At 41.3% G+C, this 23,183-nt stretch overlaps 1 protein-coding gene across 1 annotated transcript; it reads right to left on the reverse strand.

Moving 5' to 3' along the window:
* Positions 1-5,160: 5,160 nt before the first annotated feature.
* On the reverse strand, positions 5,161-18,178 carry LOC106865064 (uncharacterized). The gene is made up of 21 exons (XM_088162844.1): positions 18,156-18,178; positions 17,856-17,908; positions 15,685-15,777; positions 14,321-14,448; positions 13,530-13,673; positions 12,846-12,929; positions 12,094-12,261; positions 11,928-12,024; positions 11,613-11,836; positions 10,706-10,859; positions 10,423-10,631; positions 10,218-10,335; positions 9,878-10,083; positions 9,290-9,407; positions 8,600-8,769; positions 7,802-7,875; positions 7,594-7,721; positions 6,601-6,790; positions 6,042-6,183; positions 5,362-5,458; positions 5,161-5,225 (listed from the first exon to the last, which is right to left on the reverse strand). The coding sequence occupies exons 1-21, from the start codon at positions 18,176-18,178 to the stop codon at positions 5,161-5,163; spliced, it is 2,685 nt and encodes an 894-aa protein (XP_088018970.1).
* Positions 18,179-23,183: the final 5,005 nt, after the last annotated feature.

The raw sequence follows: 23,183 nt of genomic DNA on the forward strand, positions 1-23,183 counted from the left end.
ACACAATTAACTCTTCTATCCCCAAGAGCTCACCCTTTTGCAAGTTAACCTGTCATTGAAATTCCTTGCTGACTTGGAGAGCAGAACATGGATCCTAAAGAAATCATCATGACTAAAATACAGTTTTTTACTGTATTCCATCTTCTCAGATACATGAAATCAGACTTCTTAAGTATGTGATATGATAATAGCAATAAAAAAGAAAGGACAGCAGAAAGTCCTCATATGCTAAAGAGAAAAAGGATAAAGTACATTATAAGATCTTCTACATAAATTAATTAATTGAAATGGATTTTAGAACCAAGGAGAAGCCTTGAGTTACAGGAGGCCTTGAAATTTGATTGAACTACCAGTCCTTCCCTCTCAGTTTACTGATGAGGTGATTACCATCAGCTGTTGCACATAAGTACATTTTTCTGCCTTTTAAACAAGTATTTTCAGACTTTAAATACACACTTTTTCACTGAGCCAGAGACAAACAGCCCAGAAACAGACTGAAGGCAAAAGAAATGAGCAAGTGGCACCAAATAATGTGATATTACTGGACCTCACCAGCTGTTTCTGAGCTGTTCTTCATGTTAAGAGTTGTGCCCTTGCCTCCTCTCTGGGTGAATTGCTGAGGGGGACCCGGGTGAACCACAGAGCGCTAAAAGTGTCAGAAGGCAGGGAAAGGAGGGATTTCAGCCCCACATCCATCCTAACCCTTTTATTAGGGAAGAAAAAAGGCAGGCCAGAACAGGCAGTTACATATAATGGATTTTATACCAGTTAACTCCTTTGATGCCACCAGCCAGTCAGTTGGTGCTGCTGGAGAGAGCAGTTGCTGGTACCAACGAGATGAGAATAGTCTCTGGGTTTAATTTCCTACCTCAGGGAGCAGAGGCTGTTCTGGGGCAGCTGGAAGGATATGATACTGCTCTGTTTAGCAGGAGGCACAGCAACACAAAGGAGGAGGCCTTGCAGGTAGGGCATTAGCCCAGGATTCAGGAGGATTGCACAGCCTTACTCAGCAGGGCAGGCTTTCCACCTGAATCCAAGAGCATGGCAACTTCTCTGCCTGCTGTGTACAGAGGATGCAACAGTGTTGGCTGCCAGCAGCAGCAATACCCGGACATAGAGCCTGAGGAGAGCAAGGAGGTCAAATCACCTCTTGAGGGTACGAATAAGAACCTTGGAGAGAATATTCCCAATACTTTAACCCAGTGGTTAAAGGCTCACACGTGGTAGAAGCTCCCTCGGCAAGCCCCAGCTCTGTAATCCACAGAGCATAGAGCTCACCCCCCACCCCCAAAGCAGAGGGGAGCTTGGGGCCGCCTGCACACACACAGTGCTTTGAAATTCTATGCTGAGGAGCACCATGTAGGTGCCAAGAGGTTTTATGGTGACACATTTGGGCTGCACATAGGTGTGCTTGGGACAAAAAAAACCTCCTGCAAATGGGCTTCAACCAGTTCCTTTTGGAGAGCTGCTTCTCTGGGAGTTCCATAGCCCCTCTGACCAGGGAAACCAGGAGCTATCCTTCTAGCTCAGCTAGCAGTAGCTAAAAAATACCCCACAAAAACATAAATGCACTCCCGGCTTCTAAGGGCCCAGTATCTGACTTTTGCTCCCCAACTTATTTGCTATGCAACCACAAATGCTCTTACTGCCTTTAAAAGGCAGGAAACTGGAAAGACAATTCACAGATCCCAATAAAACTGTCTGTTTCTAATGACCTATAGAAACTGGGTCCTTCTGAACCCCCTTCCCTGATCTCTGACTTTTTGCTTTTTTATACACCAACATCAGCCCAACCTTGACATCAAGTACTGTAAGAGTGCATGATAAGGAGAAAGACTCAACTTATTTATGCTTTAAAGCTTTTCTTTCCAAGCACAAACCCTTCCAGCATTCTAGCTCACACTGTGTTTCGGTATTTCTGGACTCACAAACACAAAAGCAGAAATTATATGAAAGTGGCTAAAGACTTAGATAGACTTGTGGCAGAAGCCAAGATTTGAACTTCCTTAAGCTTTCCAGATCTAGAACATTGTCAGAACATGTTTTCCTCTGGATATAGGTGCATAGCATCTACTGAAGACTTTGGTATTTTAAATAAAAAGCAAAAGAATACGCCAGTGAGAGAAAATCGAGACAAAAAAGTAAATATCACTTTTCTTAGTTTTTCAGTATTAGTAATAAGTTGTTGCTACTATAGGTCACCAACACAGTGAAGTTTTAAAAGACTAGCTCTCATTGAATATAGACTATAGAAAAAAGAGATTTTTGCCTATCAGTGACCAGATATGAGGTTACTTATTAGCAGTGACTTATCAACATTTATTTGAAATGGAAATAACTATCTGCAGTACATTTCTGTTATTTTCCTATGAAAACAAATCACACCAGATTTCTCTTTTCCCCTACACTTTTGTCATTCACCTGTTGAAATTGCAGAAAACATTAAGCATAAACAAAGAAGATTGATCTGCTTTCAACTTGTGTTAACAGGGATATAAAAATAACATCCCAAATACCAGGGGAAAAGCATGTGGTCATAAAATATCCACTTAAAAGGCAAAGAGGTGTTGATAAAACACTTGAAGATTTTTTTTTTCTTTTTTATATATATATAACCGGGAAGGCAGTTCCTGAATTTTAGTATAAACAGACACCTCTGAGTTAGAGAAACTACTACTGTCATGTCTTTAAAAGATTTCACTGATATTCAAATGGATTTTGTGTATCTCACAGGCTGTTGGAACATCTGACAAAAAGTTTTGTATAAATCCTTGTCCAACCATAGAGGGAAATGTCCTTGAATTTTCCCACATATCAGAAAGGTTAATAGAGAAGATGATTCTTTACATAACTCATCCTTCAAAATGGCACTAAACAAAGCTTTTAGAAGAGCTGAAGAGTAAAGCCACAGTGTACCTGGGCATCACCTTGCTTTTCTACAACTCTTAAAAGCCCATCAACAGATAAAGCATCTCAAGATGTTGACTAAGCTTATGAAAATAAATGAAGGTCTCTTAGACAAGATTGTAAATATCAGATTTCTATGACTGATGATGTCCTTGAGTTTTGGTTTGAAGAAAAAACCTGAAACACCAGGAAGCCACAATCGAGTTAACAGTACTAGAATAGACTGCCCAGCTGCAGGCTTGGTTCTCACAGCAGTCTCTAAATGTTACACTTTTCCCCCACACAAATATAAGAAAGAAGGTGGCTCAGGCTTCTCAAGGCAGCTTGTGCTGTTAGAAAATGAAGATTGTCACTCACTCAGCTGGAGAAAACACTGCTTAACACATTTCTTGGGGAGACAGTCAGCATGATGTAAGACACAGGAAAGCCACCGCACTACTTAAAGCACCCACAGTTGCATTCTCTTAGGTGCAAAACCCTGGCAGCACATTAGAGGTGTCTCCCTTGATTCCTTAATGGCTTTTGCCTGCAGACTGAGCATTACCCAGTCCTCAGACCATTGGGTTAACACAGGGGAAAGCACTGGGCATCGAGTCACTGACTTGTCAAATCTGCTGTGGGGCTTGCGTGTTCTGCATTTTCCTGTTACTCTCATGTTGATTTTCCTCAATATCTCAGCTCCATGGCTTTAGTCTTCACCTACAACCCGAGTAGCAAAATGAATCCTTCATCATGATAACCTTCTCTGCTAGAAAAGAGTCTTAGATATCTTTCTCATGATGAAGCTCACACAGATTTTTCCAGACATAACAGTAAGGCATCTACTACAGATATGCTTAGCAGGCAACTGGAAAACAAACAAGACTTACAAGCAAGGCAAAAGAATTACAGCACAAATTGCTTAGTGGGATCTTAGTATATAGGTAGCAGAGATACAATTTTTTTTCTACTCTATGCTGTCTCTTGAAGTGCTAATAGATTCACAAAATACGTTCTTGCTCAAGTTAGCTTTCACAGAAATTTCCTGTTGTATAATTCTCTTTACAGTTAAAAAGCAGACACCCATTATTGTGTATTTACCCCAAAGGGATCAAGATTCATACCAAGCAGTAGCTTTCATTAGAACAGGAAAATACAATATTGAATCCAGACTCTTTTCACACCACTCACCACTGTTCAGACTCAAAAAATAAACCAAGAATTTTTTTACCGATTAAAAAAAGCACACCAAAACCCCCCCCAAAAAACCACACCAAAATAAAAACACCAAAAAAACCCCAAACCAAACAAACAAACAAAAAAAAAAACCCAAACCAAAAACCCCCCCAAAAAACAACAACAACAACAAAAAAAAAACAAAACCAAACCAAACCAACAAACAAAAACAAATAAACAAACAAAAAAAACCCCCAAAATACACACATAGGGAAATCTGACAGGAACCCCTAAGGATCATGTTCTCTAGTAAGGAAAAATCCTTAACACTTTGCAGATAATTACTATTATAAGTCTTCACTAAAAATTGTTTCTATTTAGGCTGACAGGATGCTCAGCTGACAGGATAAGCAGTCACTGATGTTACCTGTGAGTGATTTGACTCACCTAGGGAAGGCAACTTGACACTGCAGAGCCACAGCCCTCCTCCAGGAATCACAGTTTATAGACTTCCTGTCAGCAGCCACTACAGGCTCAAGCATGTTCATCCCATCTAACTCCAAAAAAACCCCACATTCTTTTACTGACATTAAGCTCCCCTCAGCCCTTTGTTCATACGGAAGCTTAAAAAAAAAAAAAAAAAGCTTGAAGTGATTTACAATGACGTTCACACCTGTTGCCATCTTCCTCCCCTACTCCAAAACAGATGCTTCCAACTGCAAAGCAGCACAAGTTTCAGACAGGTTAGCTGAGCAGACTAAGAGTTTAATGCTGTAGAGGAACAGAGAAGAACAATACAATAATTTAGCTTGAAGTTACACCCAGTATTGGTTAACTGACCCTTTTCTCCATAGACACTGACAATCTATTTTCCCAGTAGATACCAAAGAAACAATTCTACTTATGAATCTGGGCAGCAGGCTGTGCTTGCTTAGGCCACCTAACTGTGACTTCATAAAACGAAGTAGCTCTTGTTTAATCTGTCAGAAGTTGGTGCATTCACCTGCAGGGAGAAGAGAGGCACACAAAAGCCTGTTACATTACAGCAGCAGTAAACTTGGTGCTCCAGTAGTGTAATTTAAAATTGACACCAACCTCTTAGTTTTTCTTCCTAACAAGCACTGGTCCAGATGACACTTGCCCATGTGGATGTGCACTGTGGGCTGTAAGACATTTCAACTTTTCATTCCCTGTACAGCATAATCTAGGACTAGAAGTCTGTGACCTGACAGGACTCGTGAGAGCGCATGCCAAATTGCTAAAACACGGGAGAGACTTGGGACATGCCTGTTTTCTTACCAAGTCTGTGTTTCCCAGGATTGCATCTCCTTGGACAAAAAATGTCTAAAGGCTGTTGCTTAGTGTTGCAGATCACCACAGTGCAGTGGAAATACAGCTACAAGACAAGAAAATGTAGATTATGTTTATAGTTATAGGGAAGTCTTATTTGGAATCCAATCTATACCAATCCCAAAGGATATGAAGGTTGTGTCAAGGTAGGAGGTGGCCTGTTCTCCCAGGCAACTAGTGACAGGACAAGGGGAAAATGGCCTCAAATTGCACTAGGAGCTGTTCAGGTTGGGTATTAGGTAAAAGCTTTTCACTGAAAAATTGACAAAGCATTGGAACAGCCTCCCAGGGAAAGTGGTGGAGTCACTATCCCCAGAAATGTTCAAAAAATTAGTAGATGTGGCACTTCACAATATTATTTAGTGGGCATGATGGTCATTAAAGATTGGACTTGAGAATCTTGAGGGTCTGTTCCAACCTGAATGAGTCTATAATTTTGTTCTGTGAACTGAACACAAATGGCTGGTCTTTATACACCCCTTTCAGAGCGTTATACCTTCAAGGAGGTGTCCAATAGCCCCAGGCAGCACTGGGCCAGCTGAGCCCTTACACAGCATTGGCTGCATGCACCACCCCAGGCTCACCTGCCAGGACTGCCAATAGCTCATGACAAAACACAGACATCTCACCTGCTCTTGTAACAGAGATGTGCCCTGGACAAAGGTGAACATCCTCACTTCAAATCTCTTGAGGTGCTGAGGAAATTTTACTCTGAGGCTGTAATTAACTTTGTGGAAGACAGTTCTGTAGGAATCTTTGTTGTTTTCACACCTGTTTGGGAAAGTGAGAGAAAATGTATTTAATGTTAACCTTCTATCAGATGTTCAAACACAGCAAAGAGGTGAAATACAACAGAGCTTCCCTCTCCATTTTCCTTGGGCCATAGGGGAATGAATAACATCTCTCCAGTTCATGATCCCTGCCTTTGGCCACAGTCAGGGTTACTTCTTGCTCTTTCTTTCCAGCCAAAACTGTTAGCTAGAAGCACTTCTGGCCACTCACATGACATGCTGCCCCCAGAAGGCACAGACACTGTGCTGACACCAACAAATGCCCCACAGATTAGCAGCAATTACCTCCAAGGTGACCTCTGCCACTTCCACCTCTGCCTCTTCCCCTTTCCTCTCACCTGAGGTACAGCACCTTGTACTGAGCAGTTACCAAACAAAGGAGGGAAGTCTTCCTCACCCATGGTTAAGGATGTGCCACTGGGGGAGGCTGTCCTGGCTTTGGGAGCTGGTAGCCCAACAGTCATCCAGGTTTAGGTCCAATCTTGCATCTTTAGGCTGGAGAAGTTCAACTTCAAAATATAGAGCTTCCCTCAGGTATTTTACCACAGGATATTCTGATTCCTGGTAGGGCTCTGAATAGGATTTCTCTGCAAGAGAGTATTGATATTAGGAGCTTCCTTTTTGTGGATTAAGTATTCACAAACTTTCTGCTTCACTCTTTTTTCCACTACCATTTACTCTGGCACAGTAATACTAAAACGTGGAACAGCATACAAATTTCAAGAAATGGGAATAGAATGGTCATAAAACAAAATCAGCAATGAGAGCAAAAATCTCAACCATATTCCCTGGCTCTGATGATCCAGAAATTAAACACTCCTTCTGCAAAAAGCCATTAGAGTAAGATTTTTATTCAAAATTGTCTCAAAGGTAATGAGAAGGGAAAATCAATTAAAAAAAAATCATAATGGTCACTCCATTCATTGTGAGTGTTTGGTTCAGGCTTCAATCAGCCCTTTCTGCTGGCATAGGTACCATTTTAAAGCAGTATTGCATCTTTGACACTGGCTACAACTATTGCAGTGAGTTGCTGAATCTGCTTAGCAACACTTCGGGAGTTGATAGGAGAGAAAAGCTGGCATCACATTCACTACACAAAACTTACATCATGCCCAGACGAAGCAGGAAAACCATACGTGTGGCAGTGATAAGTCTGTTCCACTACAGATATTTGACCATTTTTGTTGCATTTTGGAATAGAAAATTCCTGTTAGAGGCCTTAAAAATTTTCCACTTCATCCTTTGATATATTAAAAGTCCTCTAAACATGGTGCTGGGCCATATTTTCTGCACTGACCTACTTGAGCAGAGTGGATTAGTAAGATAAATCTCAAGTCCCTTCCGGCCTCAGCCATTCAGTGATTTTATAGAGTCTAATCATAGGTATTACCTTTGAAAAGCTTCATTGAAAGAGTGAGACAGCCAAACCCTGGCTTAATACTGGGTAGTGGGTTCTTCTTAGATTCGTATTGGACATCAGCAGTCTGCTTGACTGCATATGAGCAGAAAAATTTCAGTCTGAGAGAAGAGGATTAACATTAGATTTTTTACAGCCAAAATAACATGTACAACCTTTTTTTTTTGGGAATGACACTTACTGGTATATGGGTGTATCATTGTCAGGTCTGAAATAGAGTACTTCATTTTCATATGTCATAGTTGTGCTGTTGGACTGAAAGATGTACACATTACAAACAGGACAGTCACATTAGAGTCTGATTTGTGTTTTGTACAATATCTGCATCCCTCCACTTGATTGCCAGATCCCACTGAGCAGAGTATGCTTAGAAATAGCCAGAAGTTACCAGCCAGCAGCCTGATGCCCACAGAACTAAAGCTGACCACAGCTGACAGCTATGCCATAGTCAATAAGAAAGTTTTAGCTTCAATATGATAGAACACCCTAGAAAGGGAGCACATGGGTCCTGAGAAAAACAACAGCTATGTCTGTTTACTCAATCAGTGAGCAGAATGAGATGCAACAAGGCAGAAACAAGCTGCGTTTATGATGATCTGAATTTAGGCATGTTCTGATTATTTGTTATTTTGTCTGTTTTCTATTTGTACAGTATTTGGTGGCAGGAACAGTACTCACTCTAGTCTTTGGCCATGTAGTCATTAGCAATACCCAGCCAGCTTCCGCAGGGTATACAAATATATCTGACCAGCATGAAGCCACATTCGAGCCCACCACTTAACAATGTAGAAGTGTCAAACTGAAGGCTAGTTCCAGAAAGCACCTCTGACCTTGAAAAAACATTTTTACCCAATAAGAACTTCTGGTCTGTGCTGGTTTCAGCTGTGATTTCCATGCAGCTTCTGCTCTGAAGCTCTGCCAGGTCTAGCAGCAACCCTACCCCAATGCAGAGTAAACTTCATGTAACTTAAGTTCTTACCTTTTTACTTGTTCCACAAGTGTTCACATTGAACTTGAAGGTTGCAGTCTTCTCTGTCACCAGACTGGGTTTGCACTGTCTGTCCCTCAAGACAAGCAGAGCAGTGTCCAGGTCCTCACCACCTACCAGTTTGATTGCAGTAATAATCACAGTGCCATTGGGCAGGCACTCTGAAAGAGAAACATACATTTTCACACAAATCAGGATTCAAACTCTTTTTGTAGCCTAATAACAAAGATGTTCTGAATGGATTTGCTGGCAAGTTCTTTTGGCAGCTCACAAGGAGCTCTCACTCTCTTCGAAAGGATTTTTCTAGCCAAGATACTCAATACATTTAATACTGACAAGTAGCTTTAGAATGACTAATTTATATGCTGGTTCTCCCCACATTCCACTAAAAAAACCCCACATAATTTAACTCTGAAAACCACAAAATCTCTTTAAAAAAGCCTCTTGATTTTGGAGGTGTGTGGGGAAGTAGACTTTTCCATTTCCTCCCCCCGTTCCTGTACTAGGCAGGATAGTCACTCCAATATTTAATTTCACTTGCCTTGTGGCATATTAACTAGTAGGAAATCTAACAAGCAAACAGAATGTCACACAACTTTAAATTCTAGAAACATTTCAGACTCCACAGCTTAGTTTTGCAACTCAAATAGCATTGACAGTTAATCCCCAACATGCTATTACGTATTAGCTCTGAAGGTGAAAATATGCAGGAAACTGAGAAATCTCTCCTCTGTGCCAAGGTGATGCCATCCTTCAAGGTTAAGTGGAATGACGCCTTTATTGCAGAGTTATGAAAGCCCTAGAGATGAGAATCACAGGTTAAACAAGAGAATAAAGACACTGTGTTCAACTAAAGCATTCAAAAACTAAGAGGGCAAGTTATCACAAGCCAAAGATAATGGTGCTTGAGCAAAGTCAAATACATAGGATGTATTTAAACAGAATGTTTTTAATCCAAAAGCTCACACAGTGAGCTTTTTCAGCTGTTTTGCAAAAGAATGCAGTACAAACTCCATTGCATGTGTAGCTGTCCTTAAAGATGCTCAGCCGTAAAGTAAATGCAGAATGTTTCTTTTTTTTCCTTGCCCATTTCTGCCAACATCAAAGGGAAATTGAAGTTTTCTTACAAGGGCAGAAAATAATCTTCCATTATACCTTTGAAGACTGTCTCAAAGAGAAGTTTTATTTTGCTTTCAAGAATATGCTGTGTTCTTTTGACATCTCACAGCTAGAACACGCCTTTCAATTGCTACATGTTGGCAGCCTTACCTCATAGCTCACATGGGGAGAAAGGAAAGGGACAGAGATTGCCAGGTGAGTGCCATTGTCCCTCAGAATGTATTTGTACTTCTGTGCAGCCTCTTGGGTCAGGTGCCAGTCTGAGATGAAAGGTAGCCAGTTTTGGCCCACATTCCCACGAGTGATAATGAGATGAAGGTTCCTCCCATCACAAAACCCTGTTGCACTGGGCAGTACTGCAAAACAGCCAGGAGTCAGCCAGCTGCCATTAGTTTAATGCAGTTCCCTGGGACTGGCAGGATCCCTGGCTGAAATCAGCCCAGTTCACAGCCAGGTCGGTGCAGTTTCACCCAAGTTTCACAAAGGTTACCTGCATCTTTCACAGCTGACAGTGCAATTACTGGGACAACAAAGGTCTCACTTGATGGATAGGTGACGAATGTGAGTGTGACATTCAGGGTGTATGCTCTCATGTCCTCTCTCATGTACTAGGAAAATCATATTTAGACATGAAAAATCACCAAGTGATATCATCATCTCTATACCATTGGATGCTGCAGTGCCTTAGTACAAACCTCTTTTTTAACACTTGGTGCATCAAGTGGGACTTGCATTACATATGCTTTGCTTCCATTAGCATATCTGGTCGTGTGTATTAGGTAGCCATGTTGAACAGCTTTAAGTACAGTCACAGCAACTCCTTCAATGGTTAGGTTCACAAGCTCAACATCTGGGAGGAATGTTCCCACTGTAACATTCATTAGCCTTGCACTCAGATTTAAATCTGAAAAGGAGCAAGTAGCATTAAGCTCTTAACAGTACCAAAACCTTTGGTAAATTCAATGTTCAACTACTTACTGTTGGTTATAGCAACTTCTGTTTGTTCAAATGGTGTTTCTATTTCCTTAATGATAGTATGTTTAGTTAGTCTCCATTTGCTGTCTTCCCACTGGTGTTCCAAGAACAGATTGATAGTGTATTTTATCCCAAGTTGTCCATTGCTTACAGAAGTCTAGAATTTCAAATCATCACCCTTTAGTATGGCTTGATTTTGCATTAAAGTTATGTTGGAATATCTCAAGGTCAGCTAAATCTACAGGCCTAACCAAATGCCCTTTTTTGCTCAGGAATCCTGAACTCTTGTAACACTGTTTAGATTATCTCAAAATACTCAGAAGACTTCCTCAGAAGCAAAATGATCTCCCACTCCCAAGTTCCAAAGCAGCAGGGGACTATTTCACAGTGAATAGGGTTGCTCCTGCAACTTCACCAGAAATTCAGGTCCTACATTTGCCCAAGACTCAGTTCACCCAAGCAGCTAGATTTAGATGTGGAGTCTCAACCCATCCCAAAAGCACATGGTCTGCTGGATTAACAGGTTATTCCCATTTTCTTAAGTGGTCTGTATAAAATACAACAGAACCAATGCATACTCTACAATCCAGTTAGAACCATCACCAATGAGTATGGCATCACGACTGATAGGTGAAAGCTCTGTCTTAACCTGAGGAAATCATGAATCAATAGTTCTGTGTAGGATTCTGTCTACCTGTGCTTTCAAGAAAAAAAGTTCTTCATGAAGTGGTGATTACAAATGCTATCTTTGGTCAGGGCTTCTGGAGTTTTTAACAAACCCTTTGTTCTCCCTCACTCCCACACTGCCATCTTTCATTTGAGAGGCACAAGATGAAGAATTATTCCTCATCAGAAAACAAACAAACATCCCAGGATATTGCTTGAGTGCCACCTAATATAAGTCACTGACCTTGTAATAACCACCTTCTGCACCTATTGGAATCTTCATTGTAATTGCTTTTAGCTCATTCAACAACACAAATTTCCTGGAAGCCATTTCCTTGGCAGAAAGTTTGTGTAGATCCACACCAGCTTCCACAAGCACATCCTTAAAGATAGTCACTCCAGCATAAAGAGGTAGAATATACTTTGGAACAGTCCAGGTGATTGTTTTGTTCGTGTAGTCCACACCATCTTAGAGAGAAGACATAAAAGCTGTCAGTTCATGTGTTGTCAGTCTGTCCCAGTACATTTTGGCACTGGAACATGGTACCACACTCCTTACCTACAGGACATGCCACAGCAGTGTCCACCATCAGGATAACCCACTGGTATTTGTAAAACATACTTGATCTCAGCACAGAAAAGGTAACTCCCTGATCCTGTAAGGAAGGCATTTGGTTAGACCTGCACAGTCTGGCAGCTTGTTGGGCCAGAAGGAGCACACCAACCTCAACCAGCTGAACTTGGGCAGCAGTGTATGGCACTCGCAGCAGAACTCTGGAGTCTGTGGTGTTGAGTCCATAGCCTGCACGCCAAGCATTGCTCACAAGCAGAGCCCTTTTTTCTTCTGGCTGATGAAATACTATTTGCCATATTGAGGCTTCTTCTGCCTTTGCCTACCCAGAGAAATTCATCAGTAGTTTAAATATGATGTTCAAAGCAACAGGTTTACTGCATTGAATGATTTACTGTGTTGAATTTCCCAGCATTTTTGTTGCCTTACTTTGAGTGTTACTAATAGGATATGCCTCCAGCTTTCCCAACCTCATGCGTACAGAAAGCTTCCCATATTAAGGGCAACAGAGAATAACTAATGGCACTAACTACACTGCTGCAGACTCTGCACATACAGAGTCCAAGAAGAAAAAAACCTCTTCACAGTTTTTTCTGGGCCATAGGTCTTAAAGAGATTTTTTTTGTTTGTGCAGAAAAAAAAAAACAACAAAAAACCAAAAAACAAACAAACAAACAAAAAACCAATAAATTTTTTGCCCAGGGAAGACTTGATTTCTTCCTTGGAGACAAAGCCTACAGCTGTCTGTACTTCTAATCTCTAAAAATATACTAAACCCACTTGATACAGAAGTTCTGTTTTTGCTCCTTAAGTAATTTTTGAAAGTACTATGTGGTTAAAGAAAAGAAGGATGGTCATGCCACTGGTAGCACTAGCTTTTGCTAGAAATAAAACCTGTAGTTTTACTTCTGGAAATACAAGAGTCCAGTCCTCAGGTTCATCTTGAACAAAATCTTTTATAGTCTGTGGAACCTCCCTCTTGACAGAAACCTGAGGGAGGAAAAAGATCTTTAAGGGGTTTGCTGATAGCACTTATTTCCTTGTCTTCAACACCTTACAAGCCTTTTTCAAGGGAAAACAGCATTTCCTAGACAGACATGCCACCATGTCTGGTGATTTACCTACAGTCTGCTTGATTTCAGTTTCTTTTTATTTTCCACCTATCTTCTACTTTCCATTTCCCCTAAAGACCAGAGTTTGTTCACTCCCACATCCTCTTCCACGAAGAGTCCATTTTCCTTTTTGCACCTCTCCCCAGCAAATTTAGTAGGGAAACTTCCTTCAGGAGGTATACATTCTCTGTTGTCTCAAATAAGATTTTTTGGGGTAACATTCAGTGAGTTCAATCTATGATCTTAACCTTTTGAACATAATTTCACAGCTTTATTAGATATTACTGCTAATATAGGTTATACAATCATAATATCAATCTATCACTTAAGATGCATACTGCACACTCACTAACAAGTTGCTCATGGTGAGGAAATCTGAACCTGATTAAATTCTAGGGATATGCATTGGAAACACAATCTAAGACAGCATCTTGTACTACTTACCTCTTTACTTTTAGCACTTTCCATAAGTACTTACCTCCATGTAGTTACTTTCACATATTAACTCTCTGGGACTCCACAGACCATAATGGCAACTTGCACTTTTCAGATGAGTTGTAGCATTGCTCATATCAGGAGTATGAGATGCTCTGATTTGTATAGTTATTGTGAACACATCTTTCTGCATGGGTAAAGGGAACATTTGCCTATTAGACTGATTTTCCCTAGCTGGGCACCACCTATCCTTGTGACTCTAAAATAAACTACAAAACACATCCACAGAATAGCAACTCTATACTGAAGCATTATCACTTTCAACTTCATTAACTATACAAGATACATGCACGTAAGTGTATAGCTATACAGCAACATAAATACTTTAGGCAGCAGGTTTGTTCCTTTTGTATAGGCCCAGAATCAGACAATAAGAAAACAAGCAAACCAACCCAAGAGATGGCTGATTTTTTGTTTTATAACATAGTAGCAGTGACCCAGCAACCAAAATTTTTACTGTTATGTGTCTCAAGACACTAAATATTGTTAGGGCAGAGTGCAATACGGCTGCCAGATGCAATTCCCTATTGTAATCCACAAGAAAATAGTTGCCCTTTTACGGCACATGTGATATACTTCATGTGCTCATCTGTAGGCCCTCCAAACGGCAGTACCATGGAATATTCTCAGACCTCTGGATGCATTTGAAGAAAATTAAATTATTCTCTGATAACAGATACTCGAGACACTATGACACCTCAGTTAATGTCCATTAATTTCTCACAAAGTTAGTGTACAAGAGCACTGCAGTCAAAATATCTGTAATAGACTTACCTCTAAGTGAGAATGGCAGCTCAGTGCAGAAGCATGGAGCTCAATGCCCCTCCAGGTGGTGTAAGTTACTGTATAGCCACACTGTGCTGCCATGGCCTCATCAAGCTCCCAGGCTGTGCCAGACCGATCTACAGGCAAATAAATAGCAAAGAAATGTATAAACAAGTACAATTCCTCCTCTACCAGCTCCTTGAGAAATCTGCTCTGGCATAAGGACTCAGCTGAACCTGCTCTGATACAGCCTGACTGCATCCCCTGGGCTCAGAGAACTGCAGAGTAGGGAAAGAGCTGTGACAAAGTGTAAAGAAAGAAAGAATGGTAAAATTACAGGCACACTGGGACAGGAAACACTTACAGCTGAAGAACTGAAGACAGAAAAAAGCCCCAAACCACTAACATGGTGACAGAGGACAACAGCAACATCAGGACACTGATCTGTGCTGGCTCAGGCTCATGTTTCTCTGGTGCCTGCCCAGCAGTCTCTCTTCAGGAGACAATCCACAAGGATGATGAACACACTAAAGATTAGCTTGGATGTTTTTAGTGTACAAACAATTTTTATGGTTTTGAGGTTTTTAGTGTTTAGTGGTTTAGTTGTTTTGGATTTTTTCCTTCCAAAAAGAGTGGCTTTATGGTTTGAGATATATGTATCACAGCTACAGAGTGTTTTTGCGTATGAGTGAAGATGTCTGAACAGAGAACACATTTTAAGTGGGTTTTGACACAAGTTTAACCTTCTAGAAAAATGGATGGCATGGAGAGCTTTTTCAAGGTCAAATTTACATTTTATGCATATAATCTTACAGCAGGTGTTTATAGCCCAACAGTATTGTTACTGTGCCCTTCCAGGGCATTCAGTGATGCTTTTCACAGAAATATACCACTTGCTGATTTACTAAGTCCATAGCTAGAGGGCCCTGCTAATTTTTCTTGAACTTCATTAAGTATACACCTCCACCAAACTGAAGCCAAGAAGGTGAAAAGCCACTAGTGAAAAAAATCAATTATGTTGTGCCAGCTTCAGCTCATGAATTTTCAGAACAATATGTGCTGTTACTAGAAAACATTCTTATCACAAAGAAAATCCACCAGCTTTAACATGCCTAGAAACTACCATGTGCATTTCAATTTGAGCCCAAAGATAGCAAAATTAAGTCTAATAATAGCTAAGTTATCAAAAAACAAGTTGACAGTATAGGTTACACAGAAATCAAGGTAGCAGTTGGGTTTACTTACAATGAGATCCAACCTGAGCTCTATAATACTAGAATAATCCAGGAAATTCTAGTAAAGAAGGATCTCATAGAATTTTAAACATTTCACTATGTGTAATTGTCTTGCCAAGTCCTTCTATATCAACTTACCAACAACAAAAAGAGATAAATATTTGTCTTCAAAGTATTCTGCACTCAGTGTAATCCTCAGAAGGTTCCCCAAGCACTCTAAACTCATGGGTCCTGTATTAGATGTATTGAAAAGCTGGTAAGAATCAAAATAACATACAAACAAATCTGCTACTTCCCAGATTTCTTCATAAAATCAGTGTTGTGACAGTCATACATCTCTGGTCAGGAGGGGTGAGAGGCTGTGTTTATGCCATCAGTAATTCCAGGAGAAAAGCCAGCTCCAAAATTAGTATCCTATTAGTAATGGTGTTTGATGATTTGGCAATGCTACCTGCAACAGCCAGTCATGGTAATAGGATTTTGGAACAGGGTCAAAAAGGTACTACATTGGCTGCCTCAATCTGAACACCTTAGATGAACTAAAACAGAATGTGAAAGTACCACGTGCTCCTGAAAAGAGAAGAAAGCCCAACCTCTAAACCAAAGGAATCCCAACCAATAAAACCTTACAAACAAGCCACAAAATAACCAGAAACTTCCACCTGTACCTTTCTATTCACAAGAAGGGCCAAAAGCCAGTTTGAGTGGAGAGCAGCCACATAAGCTGTCCATCAGCCTACCCTGGCCACTTGCCTAAGTACCAGTACCAGAAGCCAGCTGGCTTACACTGGGAAAGGACCACCCAGGAGCAAAGGCAATGGCTTGAGAAGCTCCAGTCCCATCACCACAGCATAAACCAGGCCCTGGCTCCAAACCTCTTACAGGCAGGAAGCAGGTACACACTGTCCTAAGTGTAGGACTAGAGACCAGAGAAGGCTCCTCATTTGACAGGCACGTCTAATAAATGGGGATTTGTTGCTTCAAACAGGAGTTTCTGTAGCATCATGAGCTAACACCAACTAGACCTTTTACAATAATGGTGCATTTTAAGAGCTGAGAGGATTCTTTTTCCTAGAGGGTTCAGCACTGTAGGCTGAAGTTTACTAGTGATGCAATTCCCACATCAGATGGTCACACTAAGGAGCAGCAGACAGATGCTGGTGAACATGACCCTATTTCACTCATACTCCAAGCTACCAACTAGTTTCAGTGCAGAAGCTAGATAATTGCTCCAAGGTGGATAAAACCTTCTCCCGAACCTGTATACTTTGATCTTTGGGGATTGCCAAAGAGTTTTATAGAGGGCCTACAGTGAGTAGGGCAGACAGTCCTAGAAACAGCTCTCTGCATCTGCTGCCCCAGGACCAGCTCTGTTTTGTAAGGAAAGACTTTTGGCTAAGAAAACTGTTTCCTCTGAGGCGAATCACTGCTACCTTCATAATATTTTGTCGTGGTTTTGGCTGGGATAGATTTTATTTTCTTCTTAGTAGCTGGTACAGAGCTGTATTTTGGATTCAGTGCAAGAATTATGCTGATAACACACTGAAGTTTTGGTTGATGCTGAGCAGTGCTTAGCACCAAGCCAAAGACATTTTAAGTGGCTCATACTGTGTCAGGGAGGAGGTGCACAATAAGCCAGGAGGTAGCACTGTCAGGACAACTGACCCGAACTGGCCAAATGTATATTCTATACAATAGACTGTCATGACATATATATAAACTGGGGAGAATTGTCTGGAGGCACAAACCACTGCCCAGGGACAGACTGGGCATCAGGTGTAATGAGCAACTGTATTGTGCATAACAAATTTTTCTTAGGTTTTATAACTTTAAAAAATAAAATTATTATTATAATTAATATTGTCATGTTTTACTTGGTTCTAATTATTAAAATATTGTTCTCAATCCACGAGGCTTTTCCTGAGCCTCCTCTCCATTCTGCTGGGGTGGGAGGGGATGAGGAATGAAAAAAACAGCTGCCTGGTACTTAGCTGGGTTAAATTATGATAAAAGACCATACTTACTGTATGGTAACTAACAACAGCTACACTCAAGAAAATAAGAATAAAGTCCTTATTAATTGACCAGAGTGAGGAAAGGTAGAAACATTTGCTTAATATAGTGACACTAAACTAAAACTAAAGAGTGTGGTTTCCTACAAATCCCTGTATGTTTAAAATTTCTCAGAAAAACACACAAGTAAGGCTGCCAAAAGAGCTTCAGACTCTTCTGAAACACACACATAAGCCTAGATATCACCTATGGAAAAGCCTGGAAACTGATGTGAAATCAGTTTATAGCAGCATTACCTGGTGTCTCTTGAGTCCATACCCCAGAGAAAAATATCCCTATGAGAAACAACCTGTAAGAGAAGACAGAAATTAGCAGCAGTTTCAGCTGTAACAAGTTAATAACAAATTTCTTGCTAAGAAAGTTCTTAACAACATTAGATTAGCCTTAAGTTTAGAGCAACAATTCTAGACCAGGCAATTGGAAAAAGGGGTTTTTCTTAGTCATTGCTAGAAAATTAAGGAAGGTAAACCAGAAAAGTTAATACATTTAATGCCTTAAGTAAGATCATTTATGTTTAGTAGCCATAGAGCTCTCACCTCTGCACCAGGCTCAGCTTCATTGTTCATTTACTCAGCCTCTGTATGGTGCTTTTTCTTTTATAGCCCCACACACAAACACAAAAAATCTTTTTTCTCAGTCTTGCATAGAAATCAAAGCCTTTGTAGCTTTTTAGTCTTAGGTTAAATAAAAAGGCCGCCACATTTTATTGATGACACCCTTCTTCAGCTGTTTATCCTCCTAATTATGAACCTCCTAATTCACATCACCTGATTATTTGCTTTACTGATTAAATCTGCTCCTGCTTGGTTCCTAGGTCTCTCTATTTTTATGTCTGTCAGCTCTTAACTATCAGGTTCTCAAGACTCATTTGGTTAGAGAAGATTGCTAATAAAAAACAACAAAGTTGTGGGCTTGATCCCTCTATGGGCTATTCACTTAAGAGTTGGACTTGATGATCCTTGTGGTGCTCTTCCAATTCAGAGTATTTGATGATTCTGTGAAATTGGTGCTGTTCTGATAAAGCATGAGGTAATCCATTGTTTTACAGCAGTTGTGCTCTTGTGTGGTGAATTGACCCTGGCTGGATGCCAAGTGCCTTCCTCAGTTAGATAGGGGAGAGAAAATATAAGGAAAGGTTCGTGGGCTGAGATAAGGACAGGGAGAGATCAGTTACCAGTGACCATGACTGGAAAAAAACTCAGCTTGGGGAAATTAGTCTAATTAACTGCCAATAAAATCAATGTAGCATTATGAAAAATAAAAACTAGATCTTAAAAGGAATTTCCCTCTACCCATTCTTTCTTCCTGCACTCCATTTCCAATTTTTCTTCCTTGTCCCCACTAGCAGCACAGGACAACAGAGAATGGTGACTGTGGCCACTCCTTCCTGATCAGGGGAGGACTCCTCACAATCTTTCCCTGCTCCAGTCTGGGGTCTCTCCGACAGAAATCTCTTCTACGTGAACTTTTCCAATGTGAGTCTTTCCCATAGGATGGAGTCCTTCAGGAGGACAGTGACACAAGTGCTGTCAGCAAACCTGCTCCAGTGTGGGCTCCTCCCTCCACAGCCACAGCTCCTGCCAGGAGCCTGTTCCAGGGCAGGCTTCCCACAGGGTCGCAGCCTCCAGGCACCCACCAGCTCCACCGTGGGCTCCTCCCTGGGCTGCAGGTGGATCTCTGCTCCCCCACGGTCCTCCCTGGGCTGCAGGGGCACAGCTGCCTCTGCATGGGCTGCACCAGGGCTGCAGGGGAATCTCTGCTCCAGCACCTGGAGCAGCTCCTGCCCCTCCTGCACTGACCCTGGGTCTGCAGGGCTGTTGCTCTCACATATTCTCTCTCCTGGCTGCAGTAGCATAGGGCTTTTTTTCCACCTTCTTATCTCTGTTAGAGATGCTGTCATCATCCCTGATGGGCTCAGCCTTGGCTAGAAGTGTGTCTGTCCTGGAGCTGGCTGGTATTGGATGTTAGACATGAGGGAAACTTCTGGCAATTTCTCACAGAAGCCACCTATGTAGTCCCCCGTTATGAAAATCTTGCTACCCAAAGCCGATTCACCCTGCCTCCTCTGTGGAGAATTTTGCATTGCCTTCCCTGGCAGGAAGCCTGCCAGAAGCAAATGTATAAAATGTAGTTTTAAGGCAATTGGGTTAAAAAAATAAGAACTGTTGACCTTTAAAATAGGAGGTCAAAACCAACAGTAAAAGGGAACATAGCTAGAGACTGATGGGTGTCACAAAGTAAATGAAGAACTATCTTGCTGGGGGATGTGTAGAACAACTAGAGCAGAAATTATCCTCAAATTTTGAGAAAATTAACCCAGTGGAGAAGTGAATCTGACCACAAACAGTCTGAGAAAATGACTTCAGCATGACTTTGCTGCAGGCTGAAGGCAGAGAAGTTACACCTTGGACCCTGAGTGTGGGTCAGTGACAGTTTCCCACCATGTGAGCAGCAGTGCACTCTGGTGACCCGATGTGACCGGGTGAGTGATGTGTGGGATGCTCCTGGGGCTGCTGAGCTGAGCTGCTGATGCTCAGAGCGTGGCCAGGTCACACAGTGAGCAGAGGGGTTATTGTAGTGTCTGTTCACATTGTCTGTAAGTGCTTGGCAGAGTCTCCTAAGGAGTGCTCAGAGTTGCCTGCATCCCTCTCTCACTGAGCTTCATATCGAAATGAACCTTATACCGGGGATACTTCTGTCCTAGGCTAATTCCTGTGACATTCGGGGTTTGCTCCTCCCTCTGCCCGTGAGAAGGCTGCAGGAGCCGCAGAGCTGGAGGATTTATTTGTAATTAAGCCCGATGTCCTGGAGAGGGAGCCGGAGGATTGCCCAGCCGCTCCCTCGGCTCCCGGCGCCTTCCGGGAGCGCAGCCCGGGCGGCGGCTCCGGGCTCCTTCTCGAACCCAGCAAAGATTGCACAGCATCGATTTAAATTGGCGAGAACTTGTGCTGCTGTCGCCGAACCCCTCCCACATCTTCAAGAGTATCAAAGAATTAGATGAATGTGAAACCCAAAGTTTGCCGTGCTCCAAAATGTTTACTCCAGAAACAAGTGTTAACCGTAACTGGTTTGTTTAGCAGTCGTTTCCTTCTGAAATTCCCTACGTGACAGATTTTTAACTTTAGAAAGAGTTTTCCTGAGAAGCACTATCCACCAAGGATATTATATAAATAATGGGTTCTAATAATAAATAAGCCCATGATCAGGCATATAAATATTGGATCTATAATATATAAATATTAAATGTTGGATAGTATGACCCTGTTTTTTATTGTTAGAGCTGGGACCAATTGAGTTATGGATTTATTTCAGTGCGCAGTTTGCTTTTACAATATTACAAAAGGGTTATTCAATTTTTCCCGAACTTGATTTTAGGTACTACCAAGGAACTGAGATTTCATCTAGTTTGCATGAACTCCACTGGACATCTGCACTGTTGACAAGCACATCATAAGTAATGGTAACCTTGGCTCAGGGCAGTGTCAAAGTTGCTTATGCTTTTCCATCCTAAACAGATTCCAGCCGTGTTTCCCTTAATTCTTCAATCTGCCAGTACTCACAGGTAGGTTGAGGTTATAGGGCAAAATGGCATTCTAGAGGTGCCTTATTCACTCCTTGCAGTTTAAACAGTATCACAATAATTAACAACCATTTAGTGGAATGGAAGAAGAATTGCAGTAGGTCTGCTACAGCACAGCCTTTTCACAGCATTACTGAAAACATCTCCTAGTTAGTTTGCCCACACAGTCACTCTCAGTCACTCTTTGTTACCTTATTTCTCTTTTTTTACCCATCAAGTGTAGATTAATTTCTGAACAGTTTTATGTTTCTGAGTTGTGGAAGAAAGCAAGAAATCTTGTCTGTCACAGTTTTAATTGCTAAAGATTAAGTGAAATCTAAAAGGCTTTACTCAAACTGTATGGTCAAAATGTCCAGTATAACAGAAAAGGAATTCCTTTTGGCCTTTCAATCTGTATGGGGACAAGAAGAGGGAGAAAGGATGTGGTGTTATGCTCACCCTCAGTGCTAACAACTATGTACAGGGTGTCTTAATTTTACCAACCTTTCAGCTGATAGCTCTCCCAGAGCAAGCAGGTGAGCAAGAAGGAAAAAAAGGCAGTCCACACAAAATGACTGTTAAATATACCTTGAGAGCTATTCTGACTGTATGCAAAAATGCTTATTAAATTAACATCAAAGATAATTTTGTGCTAATAGGAATAGCAAAAGTGAGAGAGGTTTTCCAATCTCACCCTATAATGGGACCCTTGTAAAATGTCCACCAGGAAATGCATGGCTCATTTTCTTCATAGGGCTGCAATTCAAAATAATAGATTAAAACTACTACTCCATCTGTCTCTCTCTGTTAATTCCTCCTCCCACGAATCTGTTCCTAGACAGTATGTTTATGTGCTAGCCTAATTCAAATATTTTCCATGTAAAAAAAAAAAAAATAGGGAAACAGAAAACACTCAGTTCATCTGTAAGTGATATCTGCAAGAGCAGACACATTAGATAGAATGAGGCCATTAACTAAAACTCAGCAACTTATGCTGGGCTGTCTCTGCTGCAAGATATGCCTCCTCTGGGGATACAAATTATTTCCTAAATCATTACTGACTTGATTTGCAGTGAAGCACAGTCCTGCTGTGGGAGTGCAGTAGTTCTAAGACCTCGGAGAGTCAGGAAAGTGCCTGTCTCAGAGTTATGAGTGGTTTTCTTACAGCTCCCCTGTAGCCCAGGGTAGTAGGTATGATGATTGACAGAATTTAAAAGGACAAAGGTCCTGAGTTATAGCTTTAGCAGGCAGGCTATGGCAGTTCTTTCTTCTCTGAACAGGGAACAGCAGGACCTTTGAAGCAAGTCTCTCCTCAGGAGTGTTGGTCACGACTATACAGTTCAGACAAAGCACCCATGAAGCCATGGCATCACCCCTCCTCCTTCCTGCTCGTGCTTTCATCCCCTTCAACAGGGAGCAGCGGGTGCCCTCCCCAGAACCAGCACTGTAACCTAAGGGGTTAGGTACGAGATCTGTAACTGAGAACACCAGTGTCAACGCCTGTGTGCATCAATAAAACTGAGGCAAATTGAGCCAAAGAGTTGCACCAGGAAGTAATTTGGCCCTTGAAAGATTTGAAAATAGGAATTTATGTGTGGTGGAGAGCAGTGTGTGGAAATGCCTGGAACCAAATGCAAAGCAATTTAGATTACTGTGATAGCACAAAAGCGCTTTGTGTAGACGATTTAAGACATCTGCCCATGGTCCAGACATCTGTGTGCAATGAATACCAGTTCTGAGCAAGCTCTTTATTTATCATTCAGTAATGTCCATTAATAATTGCTGCCCCCATACAACCCTCTCTTTGTCTATATGTAGTTATATATGGTTACTTGATGATTGTAATAAACAAGGAAAGAATTACTTGTTCTTAAATTGAAAATACAATCTATGATCTAGTTCTATTTCAAATATAGACAAACACATTTTACTCTTCCCTCCCATTCTCTCTCTTTGTCTATATTTAAGGATGCTATTGCACATTTATATCCCTCAAACTAATGGA

This window comes from Sturnus vulgaris, chromosome 3, assembly GCF_052056855.1.
Source record: "Sturnus vulgaris isolate bStuVul1 chromosome 3, bStuVul1.hap1, whole genome shotgun sequence".
NCBI classification, from domain to species: domain Eukaryota; kingdom Metazoa; phylum Chordata; class Aves; order Passeriformes; family Sturnidae; genus Sturnus; species Sturnus vulgaris.

Coding starts and splice junctions, on each gene's coding strand:
- LOC106865064 (XM_088162844.1), bottom strand. CDS start 18,178: ATGAAGCTGAGCCTGGTGCAGAG. Junction 15,778..17,855: donor ATGGACTCAAGAGACACCAG/GTAATGCTGCTA, acceptor CATCTAATACAG/GACCCATGAGTTTAGAGTGC. Junction 5,459..6,041: donor CATCTCTGTTACAAGAGCAG/GTGAGATGTCTG, acceptor CTTGTCTTGTAG/CTGTATTTCCACTGCACTGT.